The sequence below is a fragment of the Cololabis saira genome, chromosome 10, assembly GCF_033807715.1.
Source record: "Cololabis saira isolate AMF1-May2022 chromosome 10, fColSai1.1, whole genome shotgun sequence".
Classification (NCBI taxonomy): Eukaryota; Metazoa; Chordata; class Actinopteri; order Beloniformes; family Belonidae; genus Cololabis; species Cololabis saira.
Window position 1 is genome coordinate 20,055,106 of NC_084596.1, and position 22,391 is coordinate 20,077,496.

At 46.8% G+C, this 22,391-nt stretch overlaps 1 protein-coding gene across 1 annotated transcript in view; it reads right to left on the reverse strand.

Annotated features, from left to right (window-relative positions):
• Window positions 1–22,391, reverse strand: part of LOC133452558 (receptor-type tyrosine-protein phosphatase N2-like) — a 271,052-nt gene that overhangs the window by 239,267 nt on the left and 9,394 nt on the right. The window contains 1 exon segment of the mRNA XM_061731957.1: window positions 1,407–1,457. Coding sequence (XP_061587941.1) covers window positions 1,407–1,457 — 51 coding nt within the window.

Here is a 22,391-nt window from a genome sequence, read left to right on the forward strand (position 1 = left end):
CCTGAACGGAGGTCACATGGTTGTTGGTCACGTCAATCCCGCCCTTAGGCCCGGTTCTCAAAAAAGAGAAGTTGATTCCAATCTCAAAAATACTGCTTAAAGGGGATTTTGAACGACAGGAATCATCCAGAGTCCTGCTCTGAGGGAAGGGATGCTTTCCCCAAGCGTGCCAAGTAGGGATGGGAACCGAGAACCGGTTGAACCGAGAACCGGTTCTTGTTCAGAACCGGTTCCCAGTGTTTCAATTCCTTGGAATCGTTGGAATCGTTGTAAATTCGATTCCAGTGGGCACAAATGACATCATCACGCACATTGCATAACCTAGTGATACAAACGCTCGAACTTCTGCTTACATTTCAGTAAAGAAGGCAACAACAGGGCAACTTTCAATACTTGCCAAGTGAATATTTAATCAATGGAAGAAATACTACCAACATGCAAACATTTGTGCACCCAACAGCAATAACAATCAATGAATGTCATGTTTTCGATCGGCTCTGGACCAACATCAGTAATTCTCAACCCAGCAGTAGCAACGTTAGCATGTCCTTGGCTAATAATATTAGGTAACTAATTAACTAACGAACACTGCCTATCATATTAGCGCCATTTGCCTCATTGTCGTCCTTTTTCCCAAAGGAGAATCAATAAGGGAATCGATAAAAAAACGAATCGTTAAGCAGAATCGAAAATGGAATTGGAATCGTCAAAATCATATCAATTCCCATCCCTAGTGTCATGTCTAAGAGATATTTAATATAATCTGTCCCATCTGCTGCTGAATCAATACCAACTCTGGGGAGCAGCAGATCAATCAGATTTTTTGAATCAGGTGAGGCACACTGTGGTTACAAACAGTATTATCACCAATGATCTTCCACGAGTTTCAAAATAAAACCTCTTGTATTGCTGGAAGTAAGGGGACAACGTGCACAACGTAAGTGACCAAGCTGATGGATTCAGAGCAAAAGCAGAGCGCTGTAAAAAGGGAGACATTAGATGCGTTGCCATTAGCGGGGGTTCTGGGTATTTCCGGGGTCGGATCATTGACGCACGTCTCAATTACAGCTTTTATTTTCGTGCCAACAGTTACACACCAACAGGGAGTTCAGACCCAGTGAAAACATCCGTACTGCCTGCACTCGTGGATTAAAGCAGTAGAAAGAACATCTTGAACCTTTTGGGTCTTTGAGCTGCAGGTCAACTTGTTTCAACGACACCGTCTGCAGGTTACTTTTTCTTTTCCTTTCTTTTACTCAGTCAGTCAAACTTAAGGTAGATGGATTAGATAGATAGATGGATTGGATTAGATAAATAGATGGATTGGATTAGATAGATGGGTGGACGGATAGATAGACGGACAGATAGATAGGTGGACAGGTGGACAGACAGACAGATCAGCTTACCGTTGACACAGATCTCGTAGGATGAGCACAGCTCACTCTCAAACAAGCAGCCTGTTGGCAGAGAAACACAAAAAAACATCAAGTTAACAGGCTGATGGAAACTTCTTCTCTTCAAAATTAGAAACTGAAAATGACGCTTTTTTTATTATTTAAAAAAGCTGGATTTGGTTAAAGCTCAAATATGTTTATTAGCGTAGCACTTTAATCTTCATATTTGTGTTACGCAGGTTTCATAAACATGTCCGCTACCTCGTTGGTTCTGCAGAGCCAGACGACTTCACGCACTGATCTGACTCTTTTGTCAGTGTTTCTAGTCTAATAACAATGATGGACGTCACACTTGATAAAAGGAAGTACTACACAACGGACTAAATATCTGTAGCTTCTCAACAAGAAACGCATCCACATGTAAACTTGACCAGCCTGCCACTTCAAATTGTTGTTGCACATTGCTGTTTCAGTTTATTTAAAACCAAAATTAAAGTAGATAACGTGTTTACAGTAAATGGTTTATAAATGATCTATTTGATTATTTTGTTTCTTTTGCTAGGCCTACAGTACACTGTAGATGAAACTCAGTATCACACTTAGTACTATATCACTTTAAATATTAAGTGTAAATCAACCCCAGGCCGCTCTTGTAGCTGAATTTGCTACCATTTCAGATTAAAAACCATACATGGGTAAAAACATGCCAGGCTGACAAAAGGATGATGGAAACAACACTGCTGCAACTGTGCAGCTCTTTGATGTTTTACCTGTTGCTTCTCTGTGTGGCCAGCAGGGGCAGTTGCTGAGTTTGCAAAATATTAATTGAAAGATTTTTCTGCAAGTTTGTTAATCTGTTGTCTGCTACCATGGTCTTAATCACTGTGGATTACAATGTAACTACAACAAAAAGTTCCTACATCTAGTTTTACAATAATAAGTTTATAGTGGGTGTGTGAATGATCAATAAATCCGTATTATTGGCAGTAATAGAGGGCCCCAAAATCTAATTTTGCTTAGGGCCCCATGGAGACTTGAGCCGGCCCTGGTTCTGAGGGAGCCCGCTCTACGATTCTGCCGTTACCAGAATTGATTTTTCACATCTCTGCCTGCGATCTGTTTCAGGTCTGAAACCTCCAGCACTCACGGAGATCAATGCTTGTGTTTTTGGCCGTCGACTGCACCGCTCCATTCGTCAGCCGTGGGCCGTAAACGCTCGCAGTTATCCTCCCTCAGCTCGGGAGGTGAAGGAGAACAGGATGATGCATCAAACCCCAGCTCCTCCGGTGCTCCTCGGGGAGAAACAACCCTCTTCTGATTTTATTCCACTTACAGCAGATCTGGCAGCACATCGTATTCCATTACACTTCATACCGAGACTTAAAATGTTGTTGCTGAGCCTGCTGTGAATTTAGGAAATGGCCTCTGGTGCATAATTTTCTTTCCCGTCACGCTCAGACACGAAGAGGATTTGCAGTATCATCGTCCATCTCTGTTGATTAATTAGAAAAGCAGCCAGCTTGATGCTCTGCACAGCACTACGTTTCATTTTCTCTCTCTTTTACAAAAACCCGAAGGTCTTCAGTATTAAAGTGGTGGCTTGAATTCAGGTGAAAAGCAAAAGAGTTGCATGGAAAAACTTTAAATTATTCCTAAATTCGTCTTTTTTCTTTTTTTTATTAAAGTAGTTCTTATTCATTTCCAAGTACGGACATTCAACGGCTGATGGAAGTATGCAGTAAGTATCTACAGTAAGCGACACAAACAATATTGTGATGAGTCATTTCTACAGAAAACACAGTTGCTGAGGTTAATCTGAGCAGATCTTCACTTTCATATGAAGCATCTCGCTGCTACTGCAGCTAAAACTTGCTGCAGGACTACTCTTGCTAATTATTTCAATTTTAATCTACAACTTTGTTTAATATATGATCATGACGGCAGCAAATTGCCTGCAAACGGATGCAAACATGCAGAAAAACACACATTAGGTGGAAAAGACCTCAGAGGCAGCCGCGCTGAAATGAGCAGGGGTAGATGGAAGCTGTAACCATGGCAACAAGCCCGTCTCTGAGTGTGTCTGCCCTTCGGAGATCAAAGCAAAATCCTCAGAGATGAACCACAACAACTGATGTGGAGCATCAGTGTCACTGACATATTCCATACATCTCTTTTTATACCCCGTCATGTCGGCGGCATGAAGCCCATTAACCTGGACGTTGCCAGGTGTTCCTCTAGGTGTTTTACGTGCTGCTGCTATCAAATTCAAAATAAGCCAAAATTAGTCAAGCGTCTCAATTTCAACACTCCTTCCAACTTTTCCCTTTAGGGGTTGACACCCCTTTCTTCTCCAACCGTCTCCAGATCCAGACCGGCCACATCCAGAGATCTCAATGGTCTTTGCCCGGTTTTTACTGCCTGGCATCTCCAAGTCCGACATCCTCCTAGCAACGTATTCACAATCCCAACTCTTTAAGGAGTCCAAACCATCTCTGCTTCCTGTCTCTTGGTACCCCCCCCCCCCAAGATATATAGCATAATATATGTATAGCACAATTCAACACAAGGTAATTCAAAGTGTTTACATCAACATTAAAAGCGGCAAGACACAAACAGTAAATAACAAATAAAATGAAATAAAATTATAAGAAAAGAGCTAAAATAATAAAAAGCACAAGTTGTTAAAAAGTAAGGGCAGTAGAGTACAGCAGGTACATCTCATTCTTATAATGGCAAGAACTACGTTTCTATACGGTCAAAACGTAAGACCGGGTCAATACAGTGTTACAAAAAAAATTATAAGCTATCAGTCTATTTTATTCATAAGCCAACCGTGTACATCTTGTAGTAATCTGTAACAGTTTGTACGGTGAATTAAACCAATTTGACAATGATATGCCACAATGCCTTTTTCCAGGTCTTATTTTACCCAACTGACGAGAATTAGGTTTCTATACGGTCAAAACGTACAAAGACTGGGTCAAATACAGTATTACAAAAGTACTCTTACACCTCTTTTCCTCTCTGTTAGGTTGAACAGTTGACTCCAGGTATCTAAACTCCTGCATCCCCACCATTCTTCTTCTTTTTCCCATTTCCTTTACATGTTTTCCATCTTCCTGTGACTGACCGTCATCCTTCTTGTCGTATATATATCCAGCTCTGCAGGTTTTATCTCACCACAGACCACAACATCCCCTGGCAGATGTAGTCCACGGAGACTCTCCTGTCTGACCTCAACCAATCCATCACCATGGCAACGAGACAGCCTTCAAGGACCATACTCGATGTAGCCCCACTTCCACCTGAAACCCACCCGTGACCCCTATGGCACACCTCACTGCTGTCATGCCAACATACGTTGTACCACTCCAATATGTTTATATTTCCGTTAGCATCCCACCTTTTCTGGAATCTGGGTTGTAGTTCCAGCCGACTCATTTTATATATTTACTGTATATTCATTACGGATCCCCATTAGTCCTCACTGCAGTGAAGACACTTCTTCCTGGGCCAGGCAATTCAAAAAAATAATCTAATTAATTACAGGATTTATAATTAATTAATTTAATTAATCGCATTTTAAATCTCATATCTGCTAAAGGTCCCCAAATAAAGAATTCGAATTCTAGGACATTGCAAATTTGCAGTGCATGACTAATAGCGCTAAACTGACAGCCCTATTGCACACATAAAACAATAAAATACAATCCTTACAATTAAAACATAACTAAATCTAAACAAAAATTATCTGAGATGTTATGGAATTCAACCCTTAAATTGAACAAAAAATATTCCATTTTACACACAGAATTTCAGAATAAAGCAAGAATTTCCGAATAACCTAACTACTGTAACTAAAACTGACTTCCTTGCTAAGTTTTGCTTTTCTTAATTTATTTTTAAATCTAGCTTTATTGTTTATCATGGTTAAATGTGGTGGAAGCTAATTCCAATATGTTACTGCTCTATACATTGTAGCCCTCTTTAGTGCATTGGTTCTTGGTAGAGGAAGAGTAAAGTGAACATCAGAAGCAGATCTGGTTGCATAGCCATGTTGAGTATTGATGGTTGTTGTCTGAATTATTGTATTTCAGACAACAACAAACCAGCTGTGTATGCACACCGGCTAAATCCCAGAACAGTGATGCTTAAGATGTGTGGAAAAATGAGATATTAAAAAAACACTGCTCATTTATAGTTTAGAGGCCAAAAAAAATAAAACTGTTACCATCAATTCTGCATAAACTACCCTTCAAATGCTGCATCCCAATTTAAATCACAGTGACCCGCTTTCTTTTTACCCGGTTTGTCTGCAGTATAAAGATGTCACAGGAACATGATTTTTGGTTGTTGAATATTCAACATTTTTGTTCAAGTAATTCAAAGAATTACACTGAAAGTCAGAGTTTCATTAAAGCAGCTTTCACGTGCTTTATGCACTGTTGGGACCAATTTCTGCAAAACAGCGTGAAAGGAGCAAAAAAGTACAGACGCTGGCAAAGAATTCAAAGAAGTTAGCGATTCAAAGGAAAATGTTGGAAAATGCTTTAAGCCTTTTTTGGCAGAAAACAGGTCTTCAGCTTCGTTGCAACATTTTAAGACACCAAATGTGTAATTATTACTCTAAATTTAATCAAAGACAGAACTGGTCCAAGCGGAGGATTAGCAAAATATATCTTAAATAAACAGTTTTAATATTCAATTTTAAAAACAGACTATCAATCTTTTTGGTGGCTGCAGGTTTGTGAACTACTTATGAAGGAACTGCTGGGCAGGATCCAGGTCCGGTGAGTCTCCCGTCTTAACTTCTGGTTGCAAAGGTCATTTCCCATCAAAAGCACGCCTCAGCTGAAGGTTTGAACACAACACAGACACCCTGATGTGGCTTGCAGATTCTCTGCGAGATACACACCATAGCTGCTATGCAACACCACGCCTGCACACATGTAGACTGTAAATAAAATCACTGAAGAAGAATGCGACTCAGGAATAATGACATTTCCTCCGATAACGTCTCTTCTCCATAGAAGAAAATAGGCTGTATTCTTCCTTCTTGGTAAGTGGCCGTTAAATACACGAGGACTAGTTTCTGGCTACACGTTGACTTGGGGGTTCAGTTACCAGACTTCAGTTATAACCAACCAAATCTCCCCAGCCGATTAAATTTATTCCTTAAATGTTCAATGTAAAACTCAATTAAATTCAATTGTATTTACATAGCGTCTATTACAACAGAAGTTGTAAGAGACCCAGATCATAACCCCCGAGCAAATATTACATAAATATAACATAAACAATGGCAGGTAAAAACTCCCCTAATGAGAAAAAACCTTAAAGGAGCTTGAGGCTCCTTTTAAGAAATGAGACTCTCTAGCGCCACCCTTCACCACGACGGCCGTCGGGGGTACTGCAGCCAACAGTGAAGCCGGCACGGGAGAACGGGGAGAACGCACATGCAGCGTCATGTGACGTCACATCCGCAGGACAGCGCAGGAAATTCGGGACCGAATTGCAGCACATTTTGCAGCACACAGCCTGTTCAAGGCAAAGGAGAGATACACTAGAGGGCTCATTCTTTTGGGTTTGGAACGCTTCATCTGACATTATTACTAGAAAACTTAAAATGTATACAGATTTTTTTCATAAATCTTGCCACAATCCGGCCTCAAGCTCCTTTAAGCCAAACAGTAGCAAGGAAAAACTCCCCTTTAGGAGGGAAGAAATCTTGAGCAGGACCAGGATCATAAGGGGGGACCCTCCTGCTGAAGACCATGCTGGGCAGAGCAGCAAAAGAGAAAACAGACAGAGAGAATGAAGAACAGAAAAATGATAGACGCAGACATAATGGCTAACTGGTGCAATACAGGGATGACTATATAAAAAGATGTAAACAGCAGACACTGAGGTGGTCAGAGTGAACTCTCTGCAACGTTTCATTTAATAGCTGCAAACGGGCGCCAAACGACTCCGCCTGCAGTCCAGACCCTTCACCAACGGACACATAAAATCCAGATCCAGAAGATCCTGGATGGTTGAGCACAGTGTTGTCAACTCCTCAAAAAGGAAAGTAGCTATAGCTAGAAGTCACTAAATGGAAGAACTACATTTGCATAATCTAACATTCATATCTAATTGTAATGGACGCTCTACGAGACGGGAATAAAGTGGTCGGGGAGGTACGGAGGGAGTTTAAATACAACAGTACTACAGGGCAGAACTGCAAATTAGCTTTGTTTTTGTTGATTCTTTTTATTTTAATGTCACAATTTATCTCTCTTCCTTTGCCTGAACTTTAGGCCAGTGCATTGCTGTTGAAAAATTACAATTAATTAGTAAGAATTAAATACTAATAATCTTTTGTTCTAAATGAATTATTGGTGATGTATATGCAGCTCCTGATTTTAGGGATGCCCCGATACCGATACTGGATACTGGTATCGGTATCGGTATCGGGGCCGATACTGCTCTCATATACTCGTACTTCTCCGATACCACTTCAATATTGTTGTAGTTGCTGATTAGTGACTCTAGGGGGGAGATGTTGAGCCGCAGTCAGCGTGGCGATGAGAAGAGAGTACGCGACCTGCAGTTCTCGCTCTGAGTGGCGCTGATCCCGATCACATACCAGCTGATTCAACGGAAAAATCATACCATCTCCGATGGCGCTGGCGCCGTTTCCTTTGCCGAGATCGCAACCAAATCAATGTTATAATCTCCTCTTCATCCAATGTTGTCATGTTAATGTCTTCGTTGTTCTAATCTGCTACTGCTACTACTGCTGCTACTACTAAATATTTAATCACTTTTCCAACTGTTGCTCTGCTTACTGCCCCCTATCGGTCACCGCTGCGTTCTCCTCGCGTACTACGCGAGCGACATTGCAGTTGGTGGTGCAAATGGACGTGAACGCAAGCTCAAACTTAGTAAGGTTTCAAGAGGAGGAAAGGAGAATACATTGTTTAATACCAGCAACTTGATAAAACATCTCAAGGCACATCATAAAGCTGAGTATACAAAGTTTGCTAATGCTACTGCAAGACCACAACAGCCAACATTAGCTCAGGTTCTGCAAAAGCGATAGACAATGGCAAGACACGACCCACGGGCCTTACAATGACGGAGGCTCTAAGCCAGGGGTAAGTCGGTCCTCGAGGGCCGGTGTCCTGCATGTTTTAGTTGTTTCCCTGCATCAACACACCTGATTCTAATTAACGGTCGTCACCACCTTGTCATCAAAGTCTGGATAGTTCTGTTGATGACCAAGCTCCTTGTATCACGGTTTGATAAAAAAAAGAGATACATCTAAAACACGCAGGACACCGGCCCTCGAGGACCGACTTTGGACACCCTGCTCTAAGCCATTATATAGCGCTGGATGACCAGCCACTGTCAGTTGGAGAAGACGAAGGATTTTGCCGTCTTCTCGACGCACTCGAGCCACAATATGGTGTTTCATTGATATGTTATATGTTTGATATTTTCTTAAACGTGAAGACAGTGCCAGTGCGGAGACTTTTTATTTACACAAAAAGATATTTTTTTGTTTAAAATAGTTATTCTACTCGTTTTATTCATTTTTATTGAATTTATCTGTTGCAAATAAAACCTGTCTTCCAATTCATTGCATATTTCATTGCATTTATAGCATAGTTATTTTTGTGGTATCGTATCGGTACTTGGTATTGGCAAGTAAACAAATTAAAATACTCGTACTCGGTGTGAAAAAAATGGTATCGGGGCATCCCTACCTGATATTGAGGAACTTTGCACATTTTTATGCTCTAAAACTGATGTCTCTTGAAAACGAGACCCCGTATCTCCATAACACTGACCTGTAATGAACAATGATTCGATAGCGCTGGGCCGGTACCAGGACCAGCAAGCGGTAGAGCCTGGAGCAGGAGGGGTTGCTGCACAAACACCGATCTGCCACAGGAGAGGTATCTACTGAGGTAACAGGGTCTCGGCGACAAACGAGTAGAAAACTAAACGTGCTTTCACACTCGAGTCACCAAAAGTCTCCAATAAGATCTGAAAAAAGTCACTACAGAGGTCTGAAAAGTCACTAAATATCTTAGCTTCCACATCTGATATAACCTCACATCTGACTCTTGGATATTTTGTTTCACAGAGGAGTTTATGGTCAACTCCATGACTGTAAGGTGTGCACGTCCTCTGGCTGATGAGGCATTTTGTGCTGATGTGATTGGCCACCAGAGTGAACCACCAGATTTGGCAAAAACATTTTGTAGTTTATTCAAATTCAACTTTGCAACTGTAAATTATGTTCCTCTCTTCTTCTCCAAGATCATTACGTGTTTTTCCTTCCTGACCTTATGTCAACACACATCTTAGTGCTCCAAGTCATTTTATGAAGAGAAATTAAGGAAATAAAAAGGTTTTTCTTCTTCATTTCACCTTCAAATAAAACGCTTTCTGCAGCCGGTTGAAAGTCGTAACCGTTGAGCTTCTCTGGGACTTTTTACTGCCACCTCAGTTATGGCTTTGTGATTTCATCACTCGTCGGGAAATACGTAGCACTACTCCACCGGCAGGACCATTACAAGCTGGGCCTCGTCGACAAACAAGCACTACATTTCCCACAATGCCATCTGTCCATGTGCATTTCCACCTGCTTCTCCTGAGGGAGAGATCCCAGTGATTAAACAGTTACCTTGAAAGATAAAAGGCAACAATTACATTTTTAAGACGAGGTGGGTTATAACTCCACATAGTGACTTTACTGGAAGGAAAATTTAAAATTCAATTCACCGAAAAATTAGTTTTGCATGTTCACTTATGTACGGTAAAAACTTTAGAGGTTGTGCAGCTACTTCTCTGTTTTTGTAGCTTTGTTAAATAAAAAAAATAAGAAAAAAGAACTCAAGAAGTTGCTGATTATGAATTACTGAATATTCATTAAACTAAACCTCTGAGAAATGGAACAATTCCCATTTCTGCATCTTTAAGGTTTGCTTAAAATTAGCACCATTGAATTATTTATTGAATTTCTTTTTTTAACAATGTGCAATCCTGCAGTTCTATTTCGTCCCTACTGACCGCCAGGCGGTGCTGTAAGCACTGGATATCTCCCCTCGCGCATGCGCATGTCGAGTACAATACCAACAATGTCACGTCACCCGTGACCCCTGCATGACCCCCGGAAGGGGTATATCTTCCGGGGTCAAGCATGGGATCGGCTCCTCATTCTTCTCGCATCGCGCTGAAGTACAGGACGGAAATAGAAGGCTGGTTAAAAGCTTCTTCCTTTCCTCCCTACAACCGCCGGCCTCTGTGCAGCTTCGTGCCGTAAGGTAGGAGTAACGATCTCTGTCGTCCTCCGAGAGGCTGTGGCCACGCGGTATTTATTGGTGTTCGTTGCGGCGGCGGCGGCAGCGTCTCCCCGCCCCGCCCCCCTGGGCCAGCTGGCAGAAGGTAAGCTGTAGGCTGCGCCCGACACCTGAATATTATTCTGTGCAGTTATTTTTTCTGCAAAAAAAAAAAAAAAAAAAAAGAAGACAGAAAAGGATTATTATTTTTTTTTTTTTTCTAAAAAAAAAAAAAAAAAAACAACACCTTTTTTTGTCCTTCTTACAGCCGTGGTGAAGGCCACGTCCCTCTCCCACCGGCACACTTGTGGTGACGGCAGCGTTTCGCTCCCTCTCCCACTTTATTAAAGTGACAACATTATTTTTTTCCTTGCAGATTATTTTTTCTTTAAAAAAAAAATAATAATATAAGAAAGGAAAAGAACAGCGCCTTTTTGCCTGTTTTGCGGCCGTGGTGACGGCAGCGTTTCCGCTCCCTCTCCCACCGGCTCGTTCAGGGTGACGGCAGCATTTGCTCCCTCTCCCACTTACTGATGTGATATTGTTATTTTTCCTTGCAGTTATTTTTTATTTTTTTCTTGAAAAAAAAAAAAAGGGAAAAGAAACAAGAGAGGATTGTTCTCTTCTTTTTTGAGTAAAGACGCCTTTTTTGCCTTTTCTCATAGCCGTGGTGACGGCAGCGTGGCCCTCCCCTCTCCCGCCGGTATATTGGCGGTGACGGCAGCGTGCTCGCTGTGGTGACGGCAGCGTTTCCGCTCCCCTCTCCCACTGACACACCCATATTGACGGTAGCGTGGCTGCTCCCCTCTCCCACCTGCATATCGGTGGTGACGGCAGCGTGCTCGCTGTGGTGACGGCAGCGTTTCCGCTCCCCTCTCCCACTGACACACCCGTATTGACGGTAGCGTGGCTGCTCCCCTCTCCCACCTGCATATCGGTGGTGACGGCAGCGTGCTCGCTGTGGTGACGGCAGCGTTTCCGCTCCCCTCTCCCACTGACACATCCGTGCTGACGGTAGCGTGGCCCTCCCCTCTCCCGCCTTCATATTGGTGGTGACGGCAGCGTGCTCGCTGTGGTGACGGCAGCGTTTCCGCTCCCCTCTCCCACCGACACCTACGTGGTGACTGCAGCGCGTCCGCTCCCCTCTCCCACCGGCACATCCGTGGTGACGGCAGCGTGACCGCTCCCACCGACACATTCGTGTGGACGGCAGCGTGTCCGCTCCTCTCTCCTGCCAGCACATCCGTGGTGACGGCAGCGTGTCCGCTCCCTCTCCCACCGGTCCCTGTGATGGAGCGTTCATGCCCAGGGTGCATGGCCTCCCTGGATCCTGCGGTTGACCAGGACCTCTGCGTGTCATGCCTGGGCCCTGAGCAGCCGGGGCCGTCGGCCAGCCTCCCCTCATCCCAGCCGGGGTCTTCGCTGAAGCGATCGGCGAAGAGAGTGGTGGGGGCCCCCAAACGACGGCGGATGACGAGCCAGCTCTCCTCGAAGGTAGATCGCTTGGCTGCCGACATGGAGCAGATGAAGGCGCTCCTCCTCAATCTGCAACCTGGTACTGGCCAGGTGGAACCTGCCGTGCCAGAGTTTGCTCTGGGGTCGCCACCGCCGCTGCCAGAGGACGCAATCTCCATTGCAGCCTCGGCGAGCCAGTTCAACGTGTCATCAGGGGACCCGGCCTCACAGCGCTCGGGGTTCTCCTCGCACTCATCTGCCCAGAGCTCTCGGGAGGGGACGGTTTGTTCCTCCGTGCAGAGCATTATCCGCACTGCCCTGGCACACTTGCAGCTGGATGCACCGCGTGCGGAGGTGGCCTCTAGCGCCTTCCACAGGCGCAATCCTTCTCCGGTGGAATTCACCATTCCGCCTTCGTCGGATTTTTTGAGGGAGCTGCACTCATGCTGGAGAGATGTCACAGCCCTCTCCAGGCTAACAGCTGATGACCGTGCTCTGACGGCGATGGAGGACGCTGCAGTGGCTGGTCTCCACCACATGCCCCCCATCGAGCCCTCCATTGCAGCACTGATAGTGGCTCCTGATGAGGCTCTGAAGCCAGATCCCAAGTGCCCCTCTACCCAGTGTAGGGTTACTGATGGGCATATTTGTAGGGCTTATGAAACAGCGGCGCGCATCGGCCGGCTGGGGAACACCCTTTCTCATCTGCTACTGGCCCTCTCCACCTCCCTGCAGGATGCACAGGTGGATGATTCCACACGGGACTTGTGTGATGTGTCCCTACAGGCTTTTGCCTCCCAGACGAGGGAACTGGGGCGGCTGATGTCCACCCTGGTGCACACACGCCGTCATGTCTGGCTGGCGCAGTCACCCCTGACAGAGACTGCTCGTAGGGTTCTTCGTCAGGCACCGGCAGAACCGGGGGAGCTGTTTGGGGCAACTGCCCTGGAAGCTCTGAACCGCACCGCCCTGGCCGATGAGACCAGGCAGCGACTGGTGCACCTTCACAGGAGGGCGCCCGCTTCCAGTACACCGAGGGGCCCTTCGTCCGCCCCTGGACGTCGCCCCCAGCCTCCTGCCCGCAGGAGCCAGCGCAGCTCCCAACGGCCCGTTGGACAGCCTGCCGGGGGGTTTCGCCCCCCTGTGCGCGGACCGCCCCAGCAGCGTCGGGGTGTTGGCCTCGACCATCGCCCCCCCGGCACGTCCAGAGGCCGGGGGAGACGGCGCTAGGGCCACGGGGCCGGTCGTCGGCTGCTTTTCCCGGCAGCAGCTCAGTCACTGGGCTGCCTGCTCGTCGGACCCCTGGGTAATTTCCACCTTAACCCACGGGTACGTACTGCAGTTCCGACACCGGCCCCCTACCTCCGGCCGGGTCAAGATGACCGTCATCAGAGACCCGGCGAACATTCTGGCTCTGACTCAGGAGTTGTCCGTCCTGCTGGCCAAGGGCGCCATTGTGCCGGTAGACCCCCTGCTGCAGCCCCAGGGGTTCTACTCAACCTACTTTCTCGTCAGCAAGAAAGACGGCGGCCTTCGTCCCATCTTGGACCTGAGAGGCCTCAACGGGTACATGAAGGCCCTGCCCTTCCGGATGCTGACCACAGCAGATGTTCTGCGTGCGGTCGGTCAGGGGGAGTGGTTTACGACGGTAGATCTACAGGACGCTTACTTTCACGTGCCGATTGCGGCACAGCACCAGCGGTTCCTGAGGTTCGCCTATCAGGACCGCCATTACCAGTTCAGGGTGCTCCCGTTCGGGCTCTCCCTGTCCCCAAGAGTTTTCACCAGGTGCGTGGCGGCAGCCCTCGCTCCCCTGCAGGCACAGGGTATGAAGGTTCTGCCGTACCTGGACGACTGGCTGATATGCGCGCCGTCCCGAGAACAAGTGGTGGCAGACACGGCCCTCCTTTTGTCGCATGTGGCCAAACTAGGGCTCACAGTGAACAGAGGGAAGAGCTGTCTGGCTCCCTCCCAGCGAGTCGCCTACTTAGGATTGGTACTCGACTCGGTGACCATGAGGGCCTGTCTCTCACCGCGGCGTGTGAGCGACATCCTGCGGCTCCTCCCCCGATTCAGGAGGGGCAGACGGCTGCCTTACCTCCAGTTCCTGCAGCTTTTGGGCAGATTAACAGCCGCCTCGGCTGTTGTGCCTTTGGGCCTGCTGAGGCTACGCCCCCTGCAGATGTGGCTGAACAGCCTTCGCCTGGATGCCGAAAGGCACAGGCACAGGCTAGTCAGGGTGTCGCGGGTGTGTGTCCATGCCCTGGCACCCTGGAAAGACGGGGCATTCCTGCTGGGGGGTGTGCCCTTGGGCACTATCACCTCCTTCCGGGAGACTGTCACCGCAGATGCCTCCCTCTCGGGGTGGGGTGCTGTTTGGCGCGGCAGGCCTGCCCAAGGGCAGTGGTCTGCGCGGGACCGCACACGCCACATCAATGTGCTGGAGCTCCGTGCTGTACACCGAGCACTCAAGCACTTTTTACCTCACCTATGGGGGAGGCACGTACTGGTTCGGTCGGACAATGTGTCCACTGTCTCCCAGATCAACCACCAGGGGGGCACCGGGTCTGCACAGCTGCTGCAGGTGTCCCGGGGCCTTCTGACGTGGGCCGCTCCTCGCCTCCTCAGCCTGCGGGCGATATACCTGCCAGGGGTCAGGAATCAGGTGGCAGACTTCCTGTCCCGACACAAGCCTCCCCCAGGAGAGTGGCGGCTTCATCCGGAGGTAGTGGGGATGATTTGGGTCCTCTTCGGCAGAGCGGTGGTGGACCTCTTCGCCTCGGGCGTCTCGGCTCACTGCCCCCTCTGGTTCTCCTGGACAGAGGAGACCAGTCCTCTGGGTCAGGATGCCCTAGGGCACGAGTGGCCCGACGGGCTCCTGTACGCGTTCCCCCCACTACCTTTAATCCTTCCGACGTTGCAGAGGGTCCTCCAGAGAGGTCACAGGCTCCTCTTGGTGGCCCCCTTCTGGCCGGGGAGACCGTGGTTCCCACTACTCCGGAGGCTCTGCTGCGGCACGCCATGGCGCCTACCCGACCGGAGGGACCTTCTGTCCCAGCTGGGGGGTCGGATTTGGCATCCCGACCCCCGTCGCCTTCAACTCTGGGTCTGGCCACTGCAGGGCCCGACCCGTTAGTGTCAAGCTGTACTGAGCCCGTCAGGGCTACCATCTTGAACGCTCGTGCGCCCTCCACCCGCCTCCAGTATGAGTGCAAGTGGAGGAGATTCTCTGCCTGGTGTGCGGACAGGGCAGAGGACCCTATGCTTTGCCCTGTGGCCACGATCCTGGAGTTCCTTCAGTCCCTCCTGGATGATGGCCGTGCTCAGTCCACCTTACGGGTGTACGTGGCGGCCATTTCATCACGACATGCCCTGGTCGAGAATGCCACCGTGGGGTGCCACCGGCTGGTTTCTCTCTTTCTTAGGGGGGCTCTGAGGCTGCGCCCCCCGAGGACCCCAAGGGCCCCGGTGTGGGACCTGTCTATGGTACTAGGTGCCCTCTCTTCTCCACCTTTTGAGCCCTTGGCCCAGGTGGACCTGAAGTGTCTTTCTATGAAGACGGCTTTTCTCCTCGCTATGACGTCAGCAAAGCGAGTCAGTGAGTTACATGCCCTGTCAGTCAGCGGGTACTGCCTGAGGTGGAACCCGGATGGCTCAGGGGTTACGTTGTGGCCGAACGTGGCGTTCCTGCCCAAGGTCCTGCCACGCGATCATGCTAATCGGCCTATCCGGCTTGCCCGGTTCGACCCCGAGCCTGCGGAGGGTGGGCCAAGCCCTTTGTGCCCCGTACGGGCCCTTACTGCTTATGTTGCTGCCACCGCGCCTGTGCGACGGTCGGAGCAGCTTTTTATCTGTCATGGTGGCCCTAACAGGGGGCGCGCTATTTCTAGACAGCGCCTGTCCCACTGGGTGGTGGACACCATCGAGCACGCCTACAGGGCCAGTGGCCGCCCCTTACCAGTGGGGGTGAGGTGCCACTCGACCAGAAGCGTCGCAGCTTCTTGGGCTGCCCTGAAGGGGGTGCCTCTGGAGGACATCTGCGCAGCAGCTTCGTGGACGTCGCCGGACACGTTCTCCAGGTTTTACCGGATCAATGTCGCCACTCCCCAACCATTGGGCGTGGTTCTACTCCCGGGTCCTTCTGCCCCTGATCAGTGAGGTATGTGACCGGGATTCTATATGACATTGTTGGTATTCGTCATCCAGTGCTTACAGCACCGCCTGGCGGTCAGTAGGGACGAAATAGAACGAAAGTTACGCCTGTAACTACGGTTCTATGAGTCCCGGATGACCGCCAGGCCTGCCGGTCACTCCGAATCCTCGTGCTCTCGCGAGAAGATTCTAGGAGCCGATCCCATGCTTGACCCCGGAAGATATACCCCTTCCGGGGGTCATGCAGGGGTCACGGGTGACGTGACATTGTTGGTATTGTACTCGACATGCGCATGCGCGAGGGGAGATATCCAGTGCTTACAGCACCGCCTGGCGGTCATCCGGGACTCATAGAACCGTAGTTACAGGCGTAACTTTCGTTTTTCCTGCATCACAAACAAATAGGCGAGAGCCCCTTAATCTTGGTCAAAACATCGAGACACCAAAGGTTTTCAGCAAGTCAGATCAGTTGTCCAGCTTTTGCAACTGTGATGGAAAATTCAGCCTTGGCCACTTGATTAAACCAAAACTGCTGAGAGCAGCAAAATAACAGCCTTGGCCCAACTGAGTGTGCAAAGTAGTAGTCTGCCCCAAAAAAGATTAACACTGACCTTAAAGATGTTTTTGTCTACTCGAATCGTAAGAATAAATCATCCTTTGTGCCTTAAAATCATTACGCTTCCTTTGTTTCATCGTTATTCTGCATCAAGACACCTGATGTAGGTTCTGACCCTTTTGCATACAACTGTTTAATTAAATCTACTGAAATCTGGATCATCTCTCAAGTCTTGTTCACTCAGTTTCAGTATTAAAGAGCGTTTGATGGGTTTTTCCACAACAGTAACTCACTCACACAGAGGGTAAAAGGTGACTGAGTGCAGTGAAGAGTCTAAAGCGCCGCCTCCACCACCAACAACCTTAGACAGCCACTCCCACCCCAGCATCCAGCTGATCAAAACAAACCCAGTCCCACTCTTCTTCACCCAAACAACATAAGAGGTACTTCTAGAAATTTAAGTAGCCTCAATTAATTCTTACTTTAATCAGTAACTAAATAATATCTATGAAACATTTCTGAGGCCATTGCATTAACGGACCAGTGTAAGCAGTGTTGTGCAAGTTCATACTGTACTTCTCATGAACTAGTTCAAAGTTCAGTTCACATAGTTTAAAAATAAATAATTCACGTTCATAGTTCACCATTTTCACTTTGAACTAGTTGGGGTAGGAGAAAGGGCCATTCTGTGTGGAGTTTGCATGTTCTCCCCGTGTTCCCTTGGTAGTTAATGTGAGCTACCCTCACAAAAACATGCACACAGTCCTGGTATATACATGCCCCCTCTGGCCAGCCGGGGCGGCAGATGGATCTGGCCGGAATAACGTGATCCTTCCATGCGCTACGTCTGGCTGGAGAAGCCACACCCTGTCTGGTGAAAAGAAGCGGCCTGCTCACTCCTCAGGTTAAGAACCTGAGGAGTTACCTGAGCTCAGTGCAGGGGTTGGTAGAGGGAGCAATGCCCAGGACTGACTTAGGTAGGAGCACTGGATGATATAATAGGGGGGGGGGAAAAAAAAAATCGGGACAAAAAAAAAATTCAGTTCATATAATTTTTAGGTGAGAAGTACGAATGAAACGCCACCCTATCCTAAAACTGTTCACTGTATACATGTTAGGGGTGTAACGATACACTAATCGCACGATACGGTACACGATATTGAGGTCACGATATTGAGGTCAGCACGCGTGGTCGGATGCGCGTTACTAGTAAACACCATAGATTCATATTAATAACCCAATATCGCAATACAGTTTGTCACCTCCACGACACGTATCGTGACGTTTTTGTATCGCACGATATATTGTTACACCCCTTATACATGTATACGTATATGTTTTGTCCTAGCGGCTTTTCAACTTTCCTCAGAGGCTGTAAATCTCCAACAATGTAGTCCATTATCAGTTGGTCTACCTGTTGCTGGGAAATCAAACCCCTGAAGGTGCAGCAGTGGGACTGGGGTCGTTTGGGGCAGTTGGGGTTTTCTTGGTCTTTCCTGATGACTTTTTTTTGCATTATCAAGGACTTGCAGATATTTTCTCATACTGGGCAGATGCTTTAACTCCACATGACGTTTCAAATTTGAAGTTGACGAGGCAGACGCTCAGACTTGTTTTCTCAGCGCAGGTGGACATAATTTGCACAGAAAGATTTTTACCGTCAGATTCTTTGGGAGACAATGTGTAAAATTCCCGCAGATAATGATAAGCGGAAGCATCATCTGAGGGCGTCTCTTTCTTCACTGGTCATGTAAAGACTCAACCGGGCTCAGGCCGCCGTTGCCATGGAGCTGGTGTCCGTTGTTATGCTGGTGTGTGCGCTGCATTGTGGGTAATGTAGTGTGAAGTCGTCGTCTTGTGGAGTATTTTAAATGTGCTGCCCACTGCTGAAATGTATTCCGTAATAATTGGACCTAAAGAGTGAAGCTGAAACTCACATAATCTGAACAGTTCAAATTCCAGTTCGTGATCTGCAGAATGAACAAGTTCACGTTCAAGTTCTTTATTTGCAAATATGTTGCGTTCAGTTCAACGTTCTAACATAAATGAACGTGTTCAATGAACGCGTTCCTTTGAACTCGTTCATGCACAACACTGAGTGTACGTCACCTGAACCCTCGACCGAGTGCAGTCAAGTCATAAACAAGTTGTGTGAAGAACTGGGCTGTTGCAGAAATGCAAAACTAAAGTGTCATTCGAACCAGTTAACTTTGTAAACTCTTAATACTCCTAAAGTTATCTTGGGAATTGGACACTTATTGTCTGGGTTTGGGGCCGTGGTAAAGGAAACAACAGCAGTACAGTACGGCCACTAATGGACTGGGGCAAAAAGAGAGAGAGAACGCATGGGACGATCCAAAACATCATGGAGCAGGCAGTGTCATGGTATGGGCGCGTGATGCTGCCAATGGATCGGGCCCACTGGTGGTAAATGATGACGAGAGAAGTAGCAGAAGGACTTCTGAGACGTACAGGTCTATAGATCTGCTCATGTTCAGACGACATGATGCAAAACTGACAGAGCAGAGAACCAAACCGCGACCGGAAACATACTGAGAAAGCAACTCAAGACTTCTGAAAGGGAAATAAAAGGAATATTCTTCAACCAAGACCAAGTCCATCTTCTGGTCTCAACCTCCTGCTTTTCAGTTCCTGAAGGTGGACGGACCCAGAAGATGGAAGTACTGCTGATGTCATCCCTGGACTCCACACTTCAGGATGTTCATCCAAGTATTAAAACTAATGGTTACATTTATAATCATGTCACTTTGGTGAACTATTCTTGAACCCCTGTAAAAATGGTTTAAAATAGCAAAAGCCATATTTTTGTTAATCCATTTAAGTCTGGAGGTGTCCAAACCTTTTGCAAAGAGGGCCAGATGAGTTGGTGAGGTGAAAAGGTGTGGAGGCTGAACCATTAAAATTATATGCAATTTAACTATTTTATTAAATCTGCATCCAGTTTTATTTGTCTTTAATAAATACACCCTCAGTAAAAGGTTTGCAGTGCTTGGCAATCAGCATTGCCACCTCGTAGCTCGCCTCTGTGGCATTTTGTGAAAAAGCGCTGCTGTGCCGTTAAAACAGCTTCCAGTTGCTTCAATTTTTCGGAGCGTTTATCCCCAGTTGGCATGTTTGGTCTTGTAGTGCCTCTTGATAAACAGACACAGTTGTTTTGTATTTCAGTGAAAAAAATACTCCAATTTCCACTTGTCCCGGAAGCAGCGGCCCTCGCTGTCAACGTTCCATTTTTTTTGTGAAAATCTCCGTTTTAGAAATGGTCTGGAAAGGATCACAAAAGGGTCACGCGGCCAACGGTGCTGACAACCGAGCTGCACCGATGTGGATTCCTTTCAATTAAAAACACAGAAATACTTTGATACTTAGTAATACCAGTACTTTCTAAAACTCAATACCCGACATATCTGTGGCGGCACTTTTCCTCCCGGCTCCCCGTTTAGCTTCGATTTTCCGCTTGACAATGTTATCTCTGCAGCCGTGTTTACATCTCCGCACCACAGATAACAAGTCTGAGTTGTTGGGCCGAGACTATTAAAGTATTTCCTGTCTTTGAAGTTTTGTTTTTCATGTGAGGCAGTCTTGATCTGGGTTTTTTTTGTTTTTGTTCCCCCCATGGCTGATGAAGAAGGAGCTTCCCAGTTGGTCGGCTTTGTGATCCAGTCGCTCTTTGCTCGTTTGTAGGAGCAGACACGTTCTCTCTGTGGCGCAACCATGTCTCTTTGGTTTTTTTTTATGGGTTTTCTTTAGATGACAACACTCCAAATAGTTTGGGCAATAGTTCAGACGACACTGATCTGTGAGGACAACATCCCACCTGACGATTTAGCCAACCAGAAAGGGAAGGATCTGGAAACAAAAGGCAGCCTTTTATCCACATTTGTTTAAGTACATTTCTCAAGTAGGAGGTTGTGCAAACACCCTGGGCTTAAACTGCCAGTAATCCATCTCCGTCTTCCCTTTTTCTGTCTCTCGCAGGGACAAAAACGACTGCCTCCATCACCTCCTCCGTCATCCTATTGTGCTTTCCTTCTCCTCCGACAGTTCGGGGCATTAATCCATCAAGCAGCGAAGCTTTTGGTTGCAGAGCTGCAGCATGGCCCTCGGATGCTGGCTGGGCTTTAATCGCGCAGCGTGACAGACTCTGGTAGTTATTAAACTCAGATTTTACCTCCAACATGAACGAACCCTGCAAAGCCTGAAAGACATATTTCACCGAGACTTCCTTAGACCAGGAAACCATGATGGGAGGACGATACCAGCCAGCACGGCCAGAAACAGCAGGGCAACACTTTTTACCAAAACCATCACCTTCTACACTCAAGTCATCCAAACAAATAATCATTAAACCAAAAAATATTAAAAGTAATGCCAGCTGGACCACATCCAAGGGTGGACATGTGATTTCAGGCTAATAATCATAATGTAAACTGAAAAAAGCCATTTAAAAGGATTTTTCTTGCATAAACATTCGTCATGATCCAAGCTGAGCACTCGAGTCAAACGCTTCAAATAAAGTGATGCAGGAAAACCTTTTTCTCTACAACCTGGAGACCTACAAGACAGAACGCAGCACTCAGAGGAGAAAAACTATGTGGCTCAGGCGTTCGGTTTTAAGGTTCAATCAGGCTTAGTTATTTTACATTTTCATGGCAGTTCTATAACACGATATGGAGTCCTACAAAATGAACCGAATTCACTGTTTTTATGTTTCAGTTATATAGTAAATCGTTTGACAGGTGTAACTATTCGATATCAATAACGTCTGGAACTTGTCATTTAGAGCACATATACTTAGAATAGAATAGAAGACTTTATTTATCTACCAGAGGAGAAATTCAGTCGTGCAGCAGCCAAAACACACACACACTTTATACAAAACATTTAAAATAGAATAGATACTTACTCAGTGTTCATAATTAGTGTGCAGGATGGACATTAAAGTCATGTGGTTGATAACAAACACTTCTATTCTCTGGCAAAAAAGTGCAGTAAATAATGTATGCGTATTATAACGTCTTTGCATAAATTATTTGTCATTTTTCTATTTGACATTGTTTTTCCTGCTAAAATGAAGGATTCTTACCCTCACATTGACAGAAGAAGAGTGTGGAGGAGTGTGGTTTCTGCTCAGTTGAGGGTGGAGATGAGGGGCAGTGGTTCAGGCAGCACAGCTGCAGCAGATATCTAATTAGCTCCTACTTCCACTACTGCAGGAGTCAAGTCAGGACTGATGTGGGAGTCATGTGGTGGAAAAATGACCCACTCACAAGCTGCTTCATGCTACAATGAGCTTTACTGCGTGTAGCTTAATGGTCAATCTATCATAGAACACATATTATTATAAGCTATTACTTCATTTAAACATGGGACTACTTTGAAAGGCCGACAGTTTCCTTTCCAGAGCTTCCAGCTAAACAACTATCCCTGCTGTCGCCTGCAGGACTCAGGACTACTTCCGTTTCAACAATTTCTTTCTTCTTT